General features: G+C 40.4%; 2 protein-coding genes across 2 annotated transcripts; one reads left to right on the top strand and one right to left on the bottom strand.

The window, feature by feature from the left end:
- The first annotated feature begins 2,206 nt into the window (after positions 1 to 2,206).
- Positions 2,207 to 11,354, top strand: LOC145239678 (cGMP-dependent protein kinase 1-like). The gene is made up of 17 exons (XM_080103058.1): positions 2,207 to 2,649; positions 3,391 to 3,517; positions 3,935 to 4,034; positions 4,103 to 4,204; positions 4,570 to 4,806; positions 5,212 to 5,412; positions 5,485 to 5,649; positions 5,718 to 5,939; positions 6,014 to 6,071; positions 6,244 to 6,374; positions 6,448 to 6,568; positions 7,219 to 7,334; positions 7,830 to 8,023; positions 8,459 to 8,665; positions 8,726 to 8,841; positions 9,339 to 9,502; positions 10,072 to 11,354. Exons 1-17 carry the CDS (start codon positions 2,427 to 2,429, stop codon positions 10,339 to 10,341), a joined length of 2,754 nt encoding a protein of 917 aa, XP_079959184.1. The 5' UTR covers positions 2,207 to 2,426; the 3' UTR covers positions 10,342 to 11,354.
- On the bottom strand, positions 11,088 to 16,543 carry LOC145239679 (uncharacterized). The gene is made up of 10 exons (XM_080103059.1): positions 15,931 to 16,543; positions 14,944 to 15,074; positions 14,774 to 14,884; positions 14,605 to 14,703; positions 14,386 to 14,543; positions 12,439 to 12,581; positions 12,188 to 12,310; positions 11,998 to 12,117; positions 11,741 to 11,806; positions 11,088 to 11,679 (listed from the first exon to the last, which is right to left on the bottom strand). The coding sequence occupies exons 1-10, from the start codon at positions 16,024 to 16,026 to the stop codon at positions 11,515 to 11,517; spliced, it is 1,212 nt and encodes a 403-aa protein (XP_079959185.1). The 5' UTR covers positions 16,027 to 16,543; the 3' UTR covers positions 11,088 to 11,514.
- Between the last annotated feature and the right edge of the window lie 165 nt (positions 16,544 to 16,708).

The raw sequence follows: 16,708 nt of genomic DNA, 5'->3' as shown, positions 1-16,708 counted from the left end.
TTAGGCATCGTTGGTTGCCATGGTAATTTCGTTTTATGTTAATGGCATGGTTCTGGACTCAATTGTAAAATTGACAAATGTCTGGTAATTTTTCGAATCTCACACCAAGTATCAACTGTATTTGGATCTTTCATACATTCTATTGTTAGAAGCAAAAATAAATAAATAACAATTGTTGTGTAATGCAACGCAATGATAATAAAACAATACAATTTTACTGAATAAAAGTTAAAGATAAAATCGTTCTAATTCAACATTCGACGCGTACAAGAGAAATCGTTAAAAAACCAAAGTCTCCGATAAGGTTGACACGGTGGCAGATAAAACAGTGGGTATTGGCCATTACATGGATGGTGGGAGGGTAAGAGGTGTTAGGCTTAACTCGTTTAATCGTCCTACAATCCACTTTAGGTTACTTAGCGTACGCTACGCACCCTTTTCCAATCACCGCGCCCGCGATACAAAATCAATAGTCACCAGTTAAGTGCTCTTGTTTACCCAGGCCTCACCTTTAGGCATCCGGCAATATTTCGTAGTTGGTTGTTGTGTAGTGGTCAACCGGTGGCCCGAGAGTCTGTCCATGTTATCGATGGGCTAACTACAGATCATGCCGAGTGACGTCGCTGTAAACAGACTTTAACTGATGTTGCGCCGCGGGGAAACGAGTTCGGCTCGTGTCAAAGCGAAAGCAGTGGCAGGCGTGTTACGCAGTTGGGAACGCAAGATCGAGTACTGAGTGCATAAATTTGGTAAACGACCGGTACGTAAAGTTTGAACACTATAAAAACGAGGGTAGGTAAAGTCATGGTAACAGAGTTTACAGTGGAAAGCGGACTTCGTTAGGTTTGGAACATGCCAATAATGGTAGCGCATTAGTAAGTAACAATGAGGAAAGTAACTAGGGTTCAGTTTTGGAGAGCACGCAAAACATTTCGCCCGCCGGATCTAATATTCGTAAACCTAAAATTTTAACACGTAAAATATTTGAAAATGATTTTTTTAATTGTGAGTAAATATATGTTTGAGTAATAACTATTAAAATTTAATTATTTTATACACCGGTTAAATTTGTGAAAATCAGGACAAGACAAATAACGCAAAATAATTTTCAGCACATATTTTAGTAAAACTCCGTGGGCAGGTGTGCGCTTGTCACTCTTTCTGTTTTGAAAAGTAAACACGTGAACAAAAGCAAGTGTGCAAGCCGGAATCAATCCTAACAATAGATTTTCCAAAAACAGACTCCGACTTCTCAAAAATGTTTTTCGACACGTGCCAAAAATGCCTGTCTCAGCTGTCTGCATACGAACGCTTGCCACGGTCGCCATAGCAACGGCTTTCACCAATCACGGGTTAGGCGTGATGCAGGTGTAATACGTTTGCTGTCAAGGCGTTGTCGGGACGAAAACACACGAACGCGGTTAGGTCCGTTATGTACTCGGGACGGGTTGTTCCAACAACGGGGAAGTGCTCCGATGTTGTCATTTCGGTTGACGGGAATTTTTGTGTACAGTCATTGTTCGGACACGAACATCATATATATCCCAAAGTGGAGCAGTTTAATTCTGAGATGATGGGACATGTATGCAAGATTTTTAACAGACTTCAGTTGGTGTCAAGTCTTGTGGCAGAGGCAGATGCGTTTCTCGGGGCAAATTTAAAAATAGTTTTAAAATTTAGTTGTAATTCCTCGAGAGAGCATCGCATTGTGCGTTCTGACGTTTGATGTTTCGACTTAGTCACAGTCAATGGTGAGACCGTCGTTCGCGCCGTAGCCCGTTTGTCACGATTCCGAATGTCAACAATACACAAAAGTCGTTTCGACGTGTCGGTGTGTACAACCACGACTTAGCGGATATCAGCTAGGCTGCCACGGGACAATAACTTTACAATATCAAATAAATCAGACAGGGTTACAAACCCTGCTTTGGGTTTAAACCGACCGCAAAGTTGAATGCCTCCCAAGTTTGTAGCATTTTGCTAATGCCTCTGTCGCGACCACTTGGTAGATTGTGAGTAGACGAACTTTAAAGCAGCAGATTCTACATACTATCGGACAGCGCATAGTGAGATGCGACCATTGACGCACTTGACAATGGTTTGGTGGCAAATTGAAGTGTCAGGCCCTTCAACGCTGGCTTTATAACCAACAAAAAGACTCTCTTTAGTATTCACTGTGCAGATAACGAGTGTGAGCTTGACTTTTATTCACCTTTTAGGCAAGCCTGGTGTGATTGCACAGAAACACACAAAGGAGAATAGGCAATAGTTGATAAAAGTCGCCGCCTGATTTTGTGCTGTCGCGGAGAAATGCTGAAGTCCTGATCGATGAAATTTAGCAGTTTGGTTTGCTCGGCAAATATTGAACAAGCCACGTTGAATTGACCGTTAATTGTTGAGTAATTTTTTCGTGCCGCGGCCGGACAATGGGTATCGCCGGATCTACGCAGAAGCGAGGAAAGGTTTCGGTGCGAGGCGTGCAACATAGTGAAGTCGTAAAGACGTCAAAAACGAAAGGAACAAGCAAAAAGAACGGTCAGTCGCGAATAACAACGAAACATTCGGAGATAGACATCAATGAACGTCCCGGTATGGGAAATCGTGCTCTAAAAGCACAAGACGAAAAGAATCACAACCAACCGGAATCAGGTAAGAAACGACGCGCGCTTGTACTCAAATCGCGATTATCTACTGATAACCCTTTGTAACGTAATGGTGGTAGTTTTGTGACGCACTAATGTGAAATTGCAACAATAGTAATGTGAAAGGTGAATGGTACGAAGTTGAAAACAGTGTTGAATTGATGTCACAAACTTGTTTTCCAAGCATTAGAAGCTAAACCACAGTGTAGCATGCTTATCAATGCTATGGTTAAAACGGAATAACGCTGTCGTACTACGATTTTAAATGTTAATGTACAGTATTCGCTGGTTTGCATTTTCGCTTTAGACTTGATCCCAGTATGAAGTTGTCTGAAAATTATGGTGAATTATTGTTTAGGCTGGCGGCAATGGCCTGATTAGTTTTTCTCAAACATAATCATTAGCCCCAAAACATGCCATTATTGGTGTATTCCGGCTGACAGGGACCAGTTTTCCCTCTGTAAGCGTTTGATAGTGTGGAGGCATGTATAACAACCGGTTCGCTGTAAAAATTGCGGCAGTTATTTATTCACGTCTTGTTTACTTGGTGACGAGATTTCTAATGTGGTGAAACTGCAAAGAAGGCTGGACGAGTCGTGTGTATTCATAGCAGCAACTCGGAAACGTGTGGCCATAAAATTGATTCAATGATGAATTAGACTTCCTTCGTTCCCTGATTGCTGTCATATAAAGCTAGCGGAAGTCTTAAATGAGAAAGGGGTCGGTTTTTAACCTGATATTATTACAGATAGTAAAAGACCGTCAGAGACCATGTCTGCAAAAGAGAGGCACGTCCAAGATTGGCGCAATCAAATGACCAAAGTTGTCGAAAGACTGCAATTGGAGGCTGAACAAAAGGACATCAAGATAGCTGAGTATGTAGATCTATATGTAATGTGTTGTTAGGTTTATAGAGCTCTTCTGGCAAATGTATTTTTATTTCGACGTTTCGACGTACCGGTTGCTTTCATCAGGGTAAGTAACATTAAATGCGCGTAGAACAATGCACGATAAACAAAAGGGGAAAAAGATGTGTTGTTGTGCAATGAAAAGAACAAACTACTTAGCATGATGTACCATGGGTTCCTTGGGAATTAAAATGTTTGACTAAGCTATACGAAACCACGATGTTGTTAGCATGGCGCAAGAGTATTCCACGAAGGCAGTTATTTTCGTGTCTGACGTCGCTGTCTGCGCCACGCTTGAGCGGTCACGCGTTGGTTGATAGGCATAGTTCACAAAGACAATTTCGTGGTAGGTTAACAGCAGCACTTTACCTATCTTGTCAACAGATTGGCCAAGCAGGCTAAGGAAGCTACAGACCGATACGAAATGGCAATGAGACCGAAAGGAAGCTCCAACGTGGAGGACAACTTGGTAGAAACCCTGAAAGTAAGGCCTCGATAAACAAACCGCAGCTTTACAAGGCGTAGACTGATTTACTGTTGTTGTTTCACCAGAGCCAAGTGCGTAAGCTTCAAGCAAAGCTGAACGAAAAAGAAGACGTGATAAAGTCACTCCAACGTCAATTAATGCAGTCAAGAAACGATAAGGATTCACAGGTAAGCTTTGCTTGTTGAAAAGTGCCACAAGCCCACAACCATTTGCAGTGTGCCGTATAGTGTATTAACCCTTTTTCATGTATCACCTGTTTTGTGTATCTGTACTTTTTGAATGTAGCCACAAACCATTGCGACATAATTATGTTGTTGACATGCAAATTTATCGAATTTAAGGCCGGGAAATTTGTAATGTGAGGGCTTCAAACGTCATTAAGTCAATAACGCTGTGGCCTAGCTTTGGAATTCCAAACGTTAGTCGGCTGAACCAGTATTTTTGCATTGCTGGGCTGTTTGGTCACATAAAGGGAACCCTAGGTCGAATACATCAGTAGTCGTGTCAGTAAAATCTATTTGACTGTATACAGGTGTCGGTGGTAAAGGAAGCTGTTGAGATGGTAATTCGAGATAAAGACTCCGAAATCCGGCGTCTTCGTGCTCTGTGGACGCCGAGCGGTCAGACACCGGTACTCGAAGAAGAAGACTTATCCGAGGAGCTGGTTACAAGGGCAACCAAGTTGCTTAACGTTCGCGCAATCACCCCTGACAACAAGAACACTCGGTTTGGTATTTCCGCCGAAAATCGATCTTCCAAAAGTGTCCATGTTAGTGAAAATAGTTGCGTTACAAAACATGGTTCTTCTCACTCTAAATCTATTACTTTGCTATTATTCATCTTTCTTTCCACTAAAGAGCGATTAGACCAGGGGTTCTTAACCTGGGGTGCACGCACCCCCAAGGGGTGCGAGAACTGTTCCTAGGGGGTGCGGGGATGCTGAATTATTAAGGTTGGTTAGGTCTATTCTATTCAAGCAATTACAGAAGGGGGAGCGAAAATTGGTTAGTGATTTGAAAGGGGGTGCGAAAATTGGTTGGTGATTTGAAAGGGGTGCAGCAAGGAAAAAAGGTTAAGAACCACTGGATTAGACTGTTTCAAGTAATACAATATGAATTGATTTTTAGCCTTAGTTATCTTCTACACCTTTAAATAGGCCTTTTCTATTTGACAGGTGCAAGCTGTGCCCAAGAGCCCTAACCAAATGCTGCAAATTCGCAAAGCACTCAATGCCAACGTCTTTCTCAAAGGCCTGGATACCAAGCAGGTCCAGCAATTAATCGACTCGATGTCCCAACAAACGGTCTCTAAGGGCAGCCACGTTATAAGCGAAGGCGAGTTTGGAAACCACCTTTACGTGCTTGAGTCGGGGCAGGTACGCGATAACATGTTGGTTTTTCGTTCCTTATCTATTTTTACGCCATACATGATGATTAATTCACTATAGGTTGAAGTGTTTCACACGAAAGGGTCGCAACACGTACATGTTGTGGACTTAAACCCTGGAACGGTTTTCGGTGAGCTTGCGATCTTGTACAACTGCAAGCGAACCGCCTCAGTCAAAGCTAAAACCGACGCCAGCCTTTGGGCTTTGGATCGAAAGCTCTTTCAGGTAAATTTCTCCATTGCCTAAATCTTTCACCTCTTGCCACACAAATGCAGTGTTCGAGTTTGTTTTAGTCGATTGTGAAGAGGAGCGGCCAACAGAAGCGTGAAGAGTACGTGAGGTTGCTGAAAACAGTCGACAAACTGAAATCACTCTCCGACAATAAGTTGCTACGGATTGCCGACTGTGTTGAAGAAGCTCAGTTCCATAGCGGTGAATACATCATTCGTCAAGGCGACGTTGGCGACAGTTTTTACGTTATACAGGAAGGAACTGTAAAAGTGACCCAAAACCAGGTACAACATTGACTCGAACCGTATAGCCACTTCGCATAAGCCAGGCTTCGCATGACTCAAATTGATTTTTACAGGAACCATTGGGCAAAGGGCACACAATCAAGGAAGACCTAATTTGTCATCTCGGGACAGGTTAGCGCACAATACATTAAATGGGCTAATACCTTAACCAAAACATTGCCCTATTAATTTATGTTCAAAACAAAAGCGGGTTGTTTTTTTCCTTTAATGTGCAGTTTTCCATTGCTGTTGCATTATATGGCATTACTGTATTAATATTGACGCTTACACTTGTTTTGTGTAGGCGAATACTTTGGTGAACGCGCCCTGTTGACTGAAGACAAGCGAGCAGCAAATGTTGTAGCAGAGAGTGGCGTTGTGCTTTTAGTCCTCGACCGACTTGCCTTCAATTCCCTACTTGGATCGCTTGCTGATGTAACCGCAATGTTGATAATTGATCAATCGACAAATCAACAAACCACAAAACCATATACCCTTTGTTGTACAGTTTGCGAGGTCCCCGTCACATCCATCTATCACACCCATTGAAGGTACCTCCTTCACGGAAGTAGACGGCAGCGTAAGAGGACCGCTGGGCGCCGTTACTGAAGAAGACGGCCCAGAAGAAGGTGTTTTTAATTTAAAACGTCTAAACATAGGATATTTGTATTCTTGAGCTCAGTAGGTTTTAAGCCAGTGGTTCCTAATTTTTCGACAAATTACTCCATTAACAATTCAAAACAATTTAATTCCTCCCCAATAGACTACAGATGGATGTTAAACCGTACAAATATCATTTAAAGCCGGATCTTCTATGAACTTCACAGGTCATATTCCGAGAGTGTCTATTTACAAACCACATTTTAAAATTAGAGTAAATTCCTCCTCTGAAGTTTTCAAATTCCATCCCGGTTGGGAACAAGCCAAGTAGTTACACAATTGTATAATGTCGTTGGGCTTAATGACAAAATTAGGTTATGCATCACAGCGCTATTGAACACACCGTTAAATTCATTTTATAACACTTTATAAAAGTCGCAAGTAGTTTTTTGAACAAATTTCTTTTTTTGCGCCTGAAAAGTCTGCCGCGAACAAATTGTGTAGTTTGTAAGTGTTCCGAAACTTAAAAACGTTTGCCACACCAGCTGATTACCTACGCTTTAGTTGTTTTCATCATTTATCTTACAGATCAGTACCATTTACTATTAAGTCGGATCTGACATAACGCAAACATATGAACGTGCCTGACGTTTACAAACCGTCCTTGTTTTTTCACTAGATGAGGAAGACGTGCTTCAGGAACCAACAGAGAAAGTGGTTCGAATAACAATAACCACGCGGCCAAGCAAAGGAACTGAGGCAATTATACGGGACACGAAACTTCATCAATTGAAGGTACACATCGCCTTTCTCGGCACGTTGAAGTGTTATAATGTAACACGGAATATCAGTGTTTACTGAGGAAACACCGAGTATTGAATGGCCCAGGTCGTGTTTGTAGGCAAAGACTGATATGAACAGTATGGTTCGAGCTATTGTGTGAAACCTTCAAAGATGATTTACGGAAATTCATGGCATCCTTTGGCACAATAGAGATAGCTCAGCCGGGGAAAATGTCCCAGTAGAAAAATCAAGGGCGCATGGTTGTACAAACATTGTCTGCGCGGCCACTTCGCTACGACAGCGTGTCTTTCAACAGTTCGAGAAACAGAACATAGCCTCTATATCCTTCACTACCCGGGTCAAGTTTGTAAAAGCGATTTCATCACTGTACAATAAACGGTCAAGTTTGTTCAGACGACTAGTTTCGATGGCGTACAAATACACAAAGGATTTAAAGTTCCTAGAACATGTCTAAACCAACCATAATTGTTTATTCAATATATCCAGGTGTTGTCAATTCTTGGACAAGGCGGCTTCGGATGTGTAAAGCTGGTTCAAATTCCTGGTGTCTCCAATGGAGCTTTTGCGTTGAAATCCATCCGAAAGGCGAAGATCATTAAAACTGGTCAACAGCAGCACGTCCTGGCGGAGAAGAACATTTTGTTGTCCATTAAATCTCCGTTCATTGGACGACTTTTTAGGTAACTTTGAAGTAACCACCAACTTGGATATGTTTTTTTTATCTTGCAAGGTTGTAACTTGTACAATAGAAAGATATTTCTTTCTGGCGCCGATTGTGTTGTATAATTTTAGGAGCCAACCACAAATATAAATCAGGTGTGTTTGCGCACATTATTCAAAACGCAAGCGCTATACAGTTTATTGAAACTGTTTAAAACTCCATTCTACGGCCTATTGATTTCAAAGTGATTTATATGTGTATTATTCCCTGGTCGCTAGTCTGCATGAATGCAGGGCTAAATACAGTTTTATGTTTATCTTAACGATTCAAAAACTTGTTTTAGATGTGAAGCATAATAACTCCCACTGCCAGAAACTGTATATGTGCCTTCTGTTTATCCTAAACAGCACATTAATCGTTTTCAATCATCAATGTCACGTATTAATTGCCGCAGAACATTTAAAGATGAACTTCGAGTCTATATGCTTATGGAGGCGTACTTGGGTGGTGAAGTATACAACGTACTTAAGCGTAAAGGACCTTTTGATGATAGCGGGGCTCGATTCTGTTCCGGATGTGTGCTGGAGGCCTTGGCGTATCTCCACGAACGAGGAATCGTTTATCGCGACCTCAAGCCTGAGAATCTCATGGTTGATCACAAGTAAAACAACATGTGTAAAAGTTAGCTGAAAGTTCGCTATAACGATTTCGTGTTATGCAGAGGTTACGTGAAACTCGTCGATTTTGGTTTTGCAAAGAGGATCAGATTCGGTTTCAAAACGTGGACATTCTGCGGGACGCCGGAGTACTTTCCTCCCGAGATTCTTGCAAACACAGGTACTAGATAAACGGCAAATTGTTAAAGCCAATTTTTGGGCGTCCTTATTGTTAGATCAAGAAAAAAATACCATAATGCCAGATCCACATGCTGACTGATCATATAAACAGTCTAGGATAAGTGAACGTAATATATAACAGGGAATTGCAATTCACATCAGATTAGTAAGGAATTTCCAACGTGTGGGTATCTAAATTCATCCCTTAACAATTTAATACATTTTTATTCCTCCCAATAGACTACATAGAAAATATCCTTTTAAATCTATAAACCATAGAAATATCCTTTTAATCTTTTATCAACTTCTCAGGTCATATTAGACCAGAGGTTAAGTTCTCTATTTACAAACCACAATTAGAACTTAAAGTAAATTCCTCCCCCCAGGTTTACAAATTCCTCCCTTATGAGGAATTCCTCTCCGATTGGAAACCAGATTTGGGTTTAATTTTTCAGATTTGGGTTTGTTGTGTTTAAGGGTGTTTTTTTATGCACACAGGTCATGACATCGCGGCCGACTACTGGTCGTTCGGTATCCTCATTTACGAGTTGCTGACGCGCTCCACTCCCTTCTTTGCATCCGATGACATGACCGTTTACGAAAACATACTTAGCGGCATCGAGGGCGTCAAATTTTCAAGGCGCGTTCACAGGAGTGCTGAGGTATAATTATTTTCTGTTGCTGAAGTGGTGTGATGAAAAACAATGTCCCAAATATGTTTACAAATTGCATGAGCCTATTTGTGACTTTAAATTTTGGATAATGCGACAACCATTTCACAAATATCTTCTGTTTCTTGTATGCACTGAAGGCAACGAAATGAAGAAATCTAATTACGGACATGAGGGTAGTAATATCACTAACCAAATATTATTACGGCTAAGTAAGATCTCTTACCTTAAACATAACTAACGCCGTCGCCATATTTACACATTTTGATTTCGAAAGCCCCGGAGTTGTTAAGTTGGTCGAGTCTTGTTTAGATTCGGGGATAAGTTTGAATAAACGGGATTGATTTGGGCTTTTTGGCTATGTTTGTGCCACAATTTTACCATCTTTTAGGCCTAAATGAAAAAAATCTAGTTCCGGTCAAGTTTTGGGCTGATGTTTTCGGTTTCTCCGCCGACTCAGGCCGACTTGCAACCTGCGCACCCATCGCTCTCCCAGTAATCTGTAAAATCGACATGACATTCGAGTGGTCGCTTGTGAACCACTTCATATTTGTTCATAGCTGCTGATCCGAGCCCTCTGCAAGCTGGAGCCTCGTGACCGTCTCGGTTACCAGAAGAGTGGCGTAAACGACATACGGAAGCACCGATGGTACCAGGGCTTCGACTGGCAAGGACTCCGTGCCCAACGTATCCACTCGCCTATAAAACCGAATGTAAAAAGCCCTACTGACACCAAGAACTTTGAACGGTGCATTGAAGACCTCGGTGATGCCGAAGAAGACCGAGAGATCCTTGAATCCTCAACTTATGGCTGGGACGAAACGTTTTAAACTCCTGCTGTTGATTTCTGGTTGATGACATACTTACTGTTTTCTTTATCGGCGTTTTTGTGAAAGTCTATTGCAGCATATCTGTTTCCGAGTTCATTTGACCATTTTTGACCTTGAAGATGATTTCTTATCACCTATACGTCAAGAAAGATGATTTATGTTCACCTGTTCCAAGGAAGATATGCGCTGGTGGAGAATTAGGATCCCTGACTCAAGTTACAAACTGATTCGGGTTTCAGTATAAATGCTCAGTGTCCCAAAATCTTCTTAACAGTGCCTAACAACATTTGTATCACTGTCGGGGGTAAAATTCACATATACATGATAATGCAAGAGTTATTTCACACATGGTTTTGGACTCTTTCTAATGTGACAGAATCAATGTTGTCGTTTTACTTTTAAGATCAAATTAGACATTATACGAGCAAAATTTGGTGTCTATCTGTTTGTGCATCGACAACTAAGAGTCGTTGTTTACATTTTTCCATATCTTTGTTATGTTACCAGAAGAGAAATCTTTACTTTTATCTTTGTTGTTCCATGGCTTTGTGAATTCAAATGTGATTTTGCTTGTCTTCAAACCTTGATTTGATTTTTGATTGAGTTATATTCACTGTGTGTGCGCAGCCTGATCTTTTATTCTGCGTTCTTCTTCTTATCGCTTTATACGTTTTATCCGATTTATTATTAGTTTTCGGAGTTAACGGACTTTTGATCAAATATTTTTGCACATAAACAGAAGAAAATTTACACATTTTTACATCTTTTATTGAAGCTTGTAATAAAATAAGTTTCACATAAACTACTGCAAGTGTTTTGTCGAATTACGTCTTGGTTATTTCTTATTTCGTTGGTATACCAGCTTTATAAAGCTGGTTTATACTCAAATTCCTATATTCCTAAAAATGAAAAGTTGTGTTGCCATTGTTTTGTTGAAAACCAACAGTTAAAATCATGCTTTAAAGAGTAATAATTTTTCATCACAGTGACATTAATAAATAAGCGACATTGCACGTGGCCCAGTACAATAAGAAACAAAACTTGCGCGAAAAGGAAGACCTTGCTTTCAAACTATAGTAATTTGTTTCTCTTTGGCTAAACAAAGCGGCGTAAGTAGGTTTCTTTGTTTTAGAAACAACCTATTTAAATAATTGAACGCCGATGATAGAAATCTTATTCCCTGCAGTCTGTGCAGGAAATCGTTCCTTTTTGTCGGCAGGTAGCGCACTTTAGCATTGCAAAGCGGTTCTTTCGTCGGTAAGCTTTGCCCTTGCACGAATGGCAGACCAACAGACCTGTACCTTTACAGGTGGGACACTTGCTTCGAATGTTGTACTTCTAAAGATGGATTTATGTGATAAGTGAAAGAGGTAAAGGAGCTAAAAGTGCTTTAACGTACCGGAAATTCTGTCAGGCGTATCCTCAGATCTCCACAGTCACTCATCTCCTGAAGTTCAATCGCGCCCTGCAAAGATGATTGTTAAAAAATGCCCTTATGTCACTGTTATAATTGCTGATGGGTTTGAGCACTTCCCCATCTCTAAAACGTTTTTATTTCTCATTGAAGAACAAAAAGATTTTCGGTGGTTTAAAAAAAATATTCGTGTAAATTCGGTCAAACCATAAACAACGTATTTAATCGAGTCGCTCACTTACCCCCATGTAAACACCATCAATGTAAACTCGTGGCATTTCTGGAAAAGCGTCGCCGTCGTCAAGGCCAAGTCTTGCATATAATTCGTCTTTGTACTCAGGAAAATTGAAAATGTCCCGATCCTGTATAGGATTTTTTTGTTTATTTCAGTGTTGATTCTTAAGTTGATGCACCATATTCAACAACACTTACCTCGTATTTCACACGATAGCCATCGAGAAGTTTTCGTACTTTATCGCAGTGTATTGCAATTTTTCGATAGATTCCCAAACTTGTGGTGTAGATAATTATTTTTCCTTTGTCTTCGGGATTAATCTGTATTAAAATGCCATATGTACATTAGTACTTTGTTTTCGTCAAACAACAATTTGACAAAAACGAATTTCTAGTTACCAAGGTGCTGGTGTGCTAATAAATATTTTAGGAAATTATTAAACTATCACCTTTTCCTGTTCTTCGTCAAAGCTGAAGTGCTGAATTCCGGCTTTTACTCTTGCCCGAACTCCGCGTATATCGTTTTGATCTTTTGAATTTCGAATGACGTTGTGGTCGCCGGTGAATGCCCCAGCAACTGAAGCCTTGCTTCCTAAAAGCAAATTCTTAGCACTATTTGATTCAGAATTATGTACATTGTGTCTTTCTTGGGCATATAGGATACATACCGTAAATTTAAATGCTTAGTAATTGAAAACATAGCAAAATCCAGAAAATGCCCCTTAACTTAAAATATTAGGATTTCTATGCTGTAATTTGGCGGCATAAAATCCCCATTTCAAAATTTTCCTAATTGCAAGCTTAGGTCGCTAACTTTGGCTTGATTCAAGTTAGAGATGATTTGTTTTGCCCTACGATAAGAGTTCTGTACACAGTGTTGGCGAAGACAGTGCATTAAACTTTAATGAAGGGCAATGAGATGAAAATGCAGACATGTGAGTGCAAAAATCTTATTACAGATTCAACCCAACTCAATAGCTTAAATGCAATTTCATGCTAGTACCATGATTACTTGGTAAAGTGTGGCCTATTTCATTTTGCTTGTGCTGAATTAACTTTACTTTTATACAATGCAGTTGATTCCATACATAGGCCTCTAACTTGTAAATGTTGTGATTTTATGAGCGTGTCTTCTATATATACAATATGTTTTTGCAGATTTGAAGAATTAATCTGAAAACACTCATTTAAACAAATTAAGAGCAAACAGCAAGCAATTTTCAAGAATTTAATGCTAAATGATTGGTTATGTTGTTGGCAGAAGCCATTGAATAAGTAAGCAAACATTTTTTCCTGCTTTGATCTATGTTTCTAATATTATATCATATGATAATCAACAACATACAGTGTTTAAAGCTAATGCATTTTGTTTTATTTTTGCTGCAATTGTTGCTGTAATATAGATGGTTGCAGACTTTGTGTGATTAAATATATGTTAATTTTGAAATATCGATTGTAGTGAGATTCTAATGGATTTTTAAAAGTTTTTCTTGTTTAGTATTATATAACACAGTTTAATCAGTGGTTCCCAACCTTTTTTGTCCTCTGCACCCTTTTAGTCGATATTCAAATCTAATTCCCTCTACAAATTTAGTTTGCTCATATATGGCAAATGCAGCAAAAACACATAGCACAGACAACCAGTAAGAGATAAATATTGTGACACAAATTCCCCCCTACAAATTACAAAATTCCCCCCTGGTGGGGAATTCCTCCTGGTTGGGAACCACTGGAAGTATTATATACCACTGTTTCTTAATTATCATGTACATAACAGTGCATAGCCAACTGTATGGATATGTTAAAGTGCTGTGGTATTGAATTTACCACAAATTTACAGTAAGTTTGACATTACATACCAGGTAGATCATTATAAGGTCAGCTAACTAGTGATGGGACGGGTACTCGGTACTCGGTATTGATGGTATCGGACGATTTCAGTGGTATCGATACTCGTACTCGGTATCGAAATATTTTGTCTCAGTTTTCGATACAAACGTGCGATTACCGAAGGTCGGTTTACAACATAAGAATACAGCCAACATACAACATAAGAATACAACTTTATGCCAATATTTGCTTCGGACAGCACAAAATCTGGAAAAAGTTCCGCCCGGTTACGTACATTTTTTTCGCTATCGTGTGGAGATCACATTTTTCTGCATGTGCGTGTGTGCGCCTGTTCCCCGGCCATGGCAGAAAAATTAGCCAGTGATATACAACTAAGTACAGCAATGTACTTAAGTATTCGGTACTCGGTATCGAAGGTATGCGGTACTCGTACTCGGTATCGGTACTCGCTTCAAAACTTGGTATCGTCCCATCACTACAGCTAACTATATTTAGTCAGCATTGTTTAAATTGACTTGATTATACAAAGATATATTGTAAGTTACCTCTAAAAGTACAGTCAACAAGTGGGTCCTTGTCGAATTCCTTCTGGGACTCCCTTGTTACAATAAACTTGGATTGTTCAATGGTGTCATCATTTTTCTTTTTAGTCACATTGAAAGTGGGTGACTGTGTATGATTATATTTACCATCACATCCGGTTCTGCATGTTACAACGGATCTTTTAGGTTATCACCGCAATATATACTAAAGCTTTTACTTACATTGACAGTTGATCAAATCTGTCACAGTCGGAGTAAAGAAACGTGCTGTCATTCTCACCACTGTCTGAATCATCACTTGAAGATGACGTCGCTCGTGACCTGCAAAGGATTGTGATGTCATATATGCAGCGAAATCACATGTGAGTTATTGTTTATTATTAAAACTTGCCTTGAATTTTGCCCTGGGTTAGGAGATAAATCGTTGGTCCAAAATGAACTTTCCTCGTTGTCAGAGTAGCAGGCTTTGACCTCGTCTTGCAAAGCGGGCAGAAGTTTAAACCTGACAATAATATTAGGTCACAAATGATCGTATTGTCAAAGCGGACTAACGCAACGTACCTCACGACTCTTCCGCTCTCGGCGATAAGCGTGACCACTTGCTCGTGTGTTGCGTCGTGAACGCTTACTCCATTCACGTTGAAAATACAGTCGCCTTCTTTGATACCCGCATAGTCAGCTGGGCTGTCCGCCTGTAGCGCAAAATATCGGTTTAGGTAAGAAAATAATACAACATTACCCACATTTCAAAGGCTTCGTTCTTCTAGTCGCAACAAATTAACTAAAACCTTACTACAATTAAACGTTTTAGCTTGGTTTGGTCAGATGGTCTGTGCGCGATTTAATTTGGGTTGAAAACATTGTCCACCGCATTTTTTTCTACGAAGAGGATGTTTTAAATGAATCTTACAATTAAAAGTTTCAGCATAGTTTGATTTGTTGGCCTGTGGGCGTTTGTATTTGCGACAAAACTTTTCATGGAGCGCGCTTAAGTCTCCTCTACAAACCGGATATTTTGTGTTGTAAAGAATGTTTTTCTGAAATAGATGTAAGCGCGGCCAGTTTCGTGGTGCTCATGCTAAACTGGGCTTCAACTTTTCGGTTAAAAGTGATGGTCATAGTGAACAGTTTAATGTTGTTTATGTGGCCATTTAGCTTAGAAGTTGTTAAGCGTTAGACTAAGGGTGGGCAACCTGCGGCCCGCGGGTCGCACGCGGCCCTTCAGCGAAGGTTGTGCGACCCGCAGAGGTGTTTGGATTTCAAAGTACTGTCAAACAATTCCAATTATTACATATTTTTGAGCTGATTAATGCGCCTTATGCTAGTTTTCTGCGACCTGGCAAAATGTGGCTAGAATCAAATGCGAATTATACTTGTAGTTGAGAAGATTTGGTAAGCAACAAAGCAAAATCACTTTGTGTTGTACACAGGTGTGGCCCGCGACCCAATTTTGATATTTGTAATTGGCCCCACAGTAACAAAGGTTGCCCACCACTGCGTTAGACAGTCTCAAAATAAAGTCACCACATGGCACACATTTGTACTGACCTTTACAGTATCGATGTAACAAGGTCCTTCGCCTGAAACTTGTATTCCCCACTGCTCATTTAAACTTCGAACCATTTCCACCGTTATACAATCCATGGCCTAATCCCTAATGAATCTTCAAATATCAAACCTATTTAGTTGTCCATGTGTACTATCAGCAAGCCAAACTTTAATTAAAACACTCTGCATGCCTACACGGTAGACTGTTACTAAACTGGTTGCAACAAGTGTTTTATCGCCTCATTTTCGCTTCGCCCGCATCCGAAAATCATGAATAAAACATGACGTTGCGTTAGGGTAATCCTGCTCACACGCTATATTGCGCATACAAGTAGCCCAGCTCAATCAGATAAATACAGTTGACTCAACTTTGAAACCTGCGAATGGGGCCACACTGACTCAGTGGCCTGTTTTAGTTTTCGCTCAGACAACACCCTGTACACAACATATTGCCCAAATGACCGATACTAATCCAGCGTCACACAAATCCGATTATGCGTTTGATGTCGCCGAGTTAGACCGGTTCAACATCAATTATAACCCGAACACCCTTGCTTTCAAATTACCCAGTTACCAATGTTACTGCACATGCATTCTGTCGTGTTTTGGTCAGGTAACATGCGTTTCGGTTGGACTCCTACAGTACAACTGCAAACAACCAACTTGCACTGCTGGTTGGTTCAGCTATTACGCCAACTGGCCCCAGGCGAGCATTGGCATTGAACAATTGGTTATAGAACAACAAGGCTACAGCTGTTTGCCCGGGGCGAAAATGTTT

The sequence above is a fragment of the Phallusia mammillata genome, chromosome 7, assembly GCF_965637545.1.
Source record: "Phallusia mammillata chromosome 7, kaPhaMamm4.hap1.1, whole genome shotgun sequence".
NCBI lineage: Eukaryota > Metazoa > Chordata > Ascidiacea > Phlebobranchia > Ascidiidae > Phallusia > Phallusia mammillata.
Note: the sequence above shows the minus strand (reverse complement) of the source record. Positions and strands in the feature narration are given on the sequence as shown.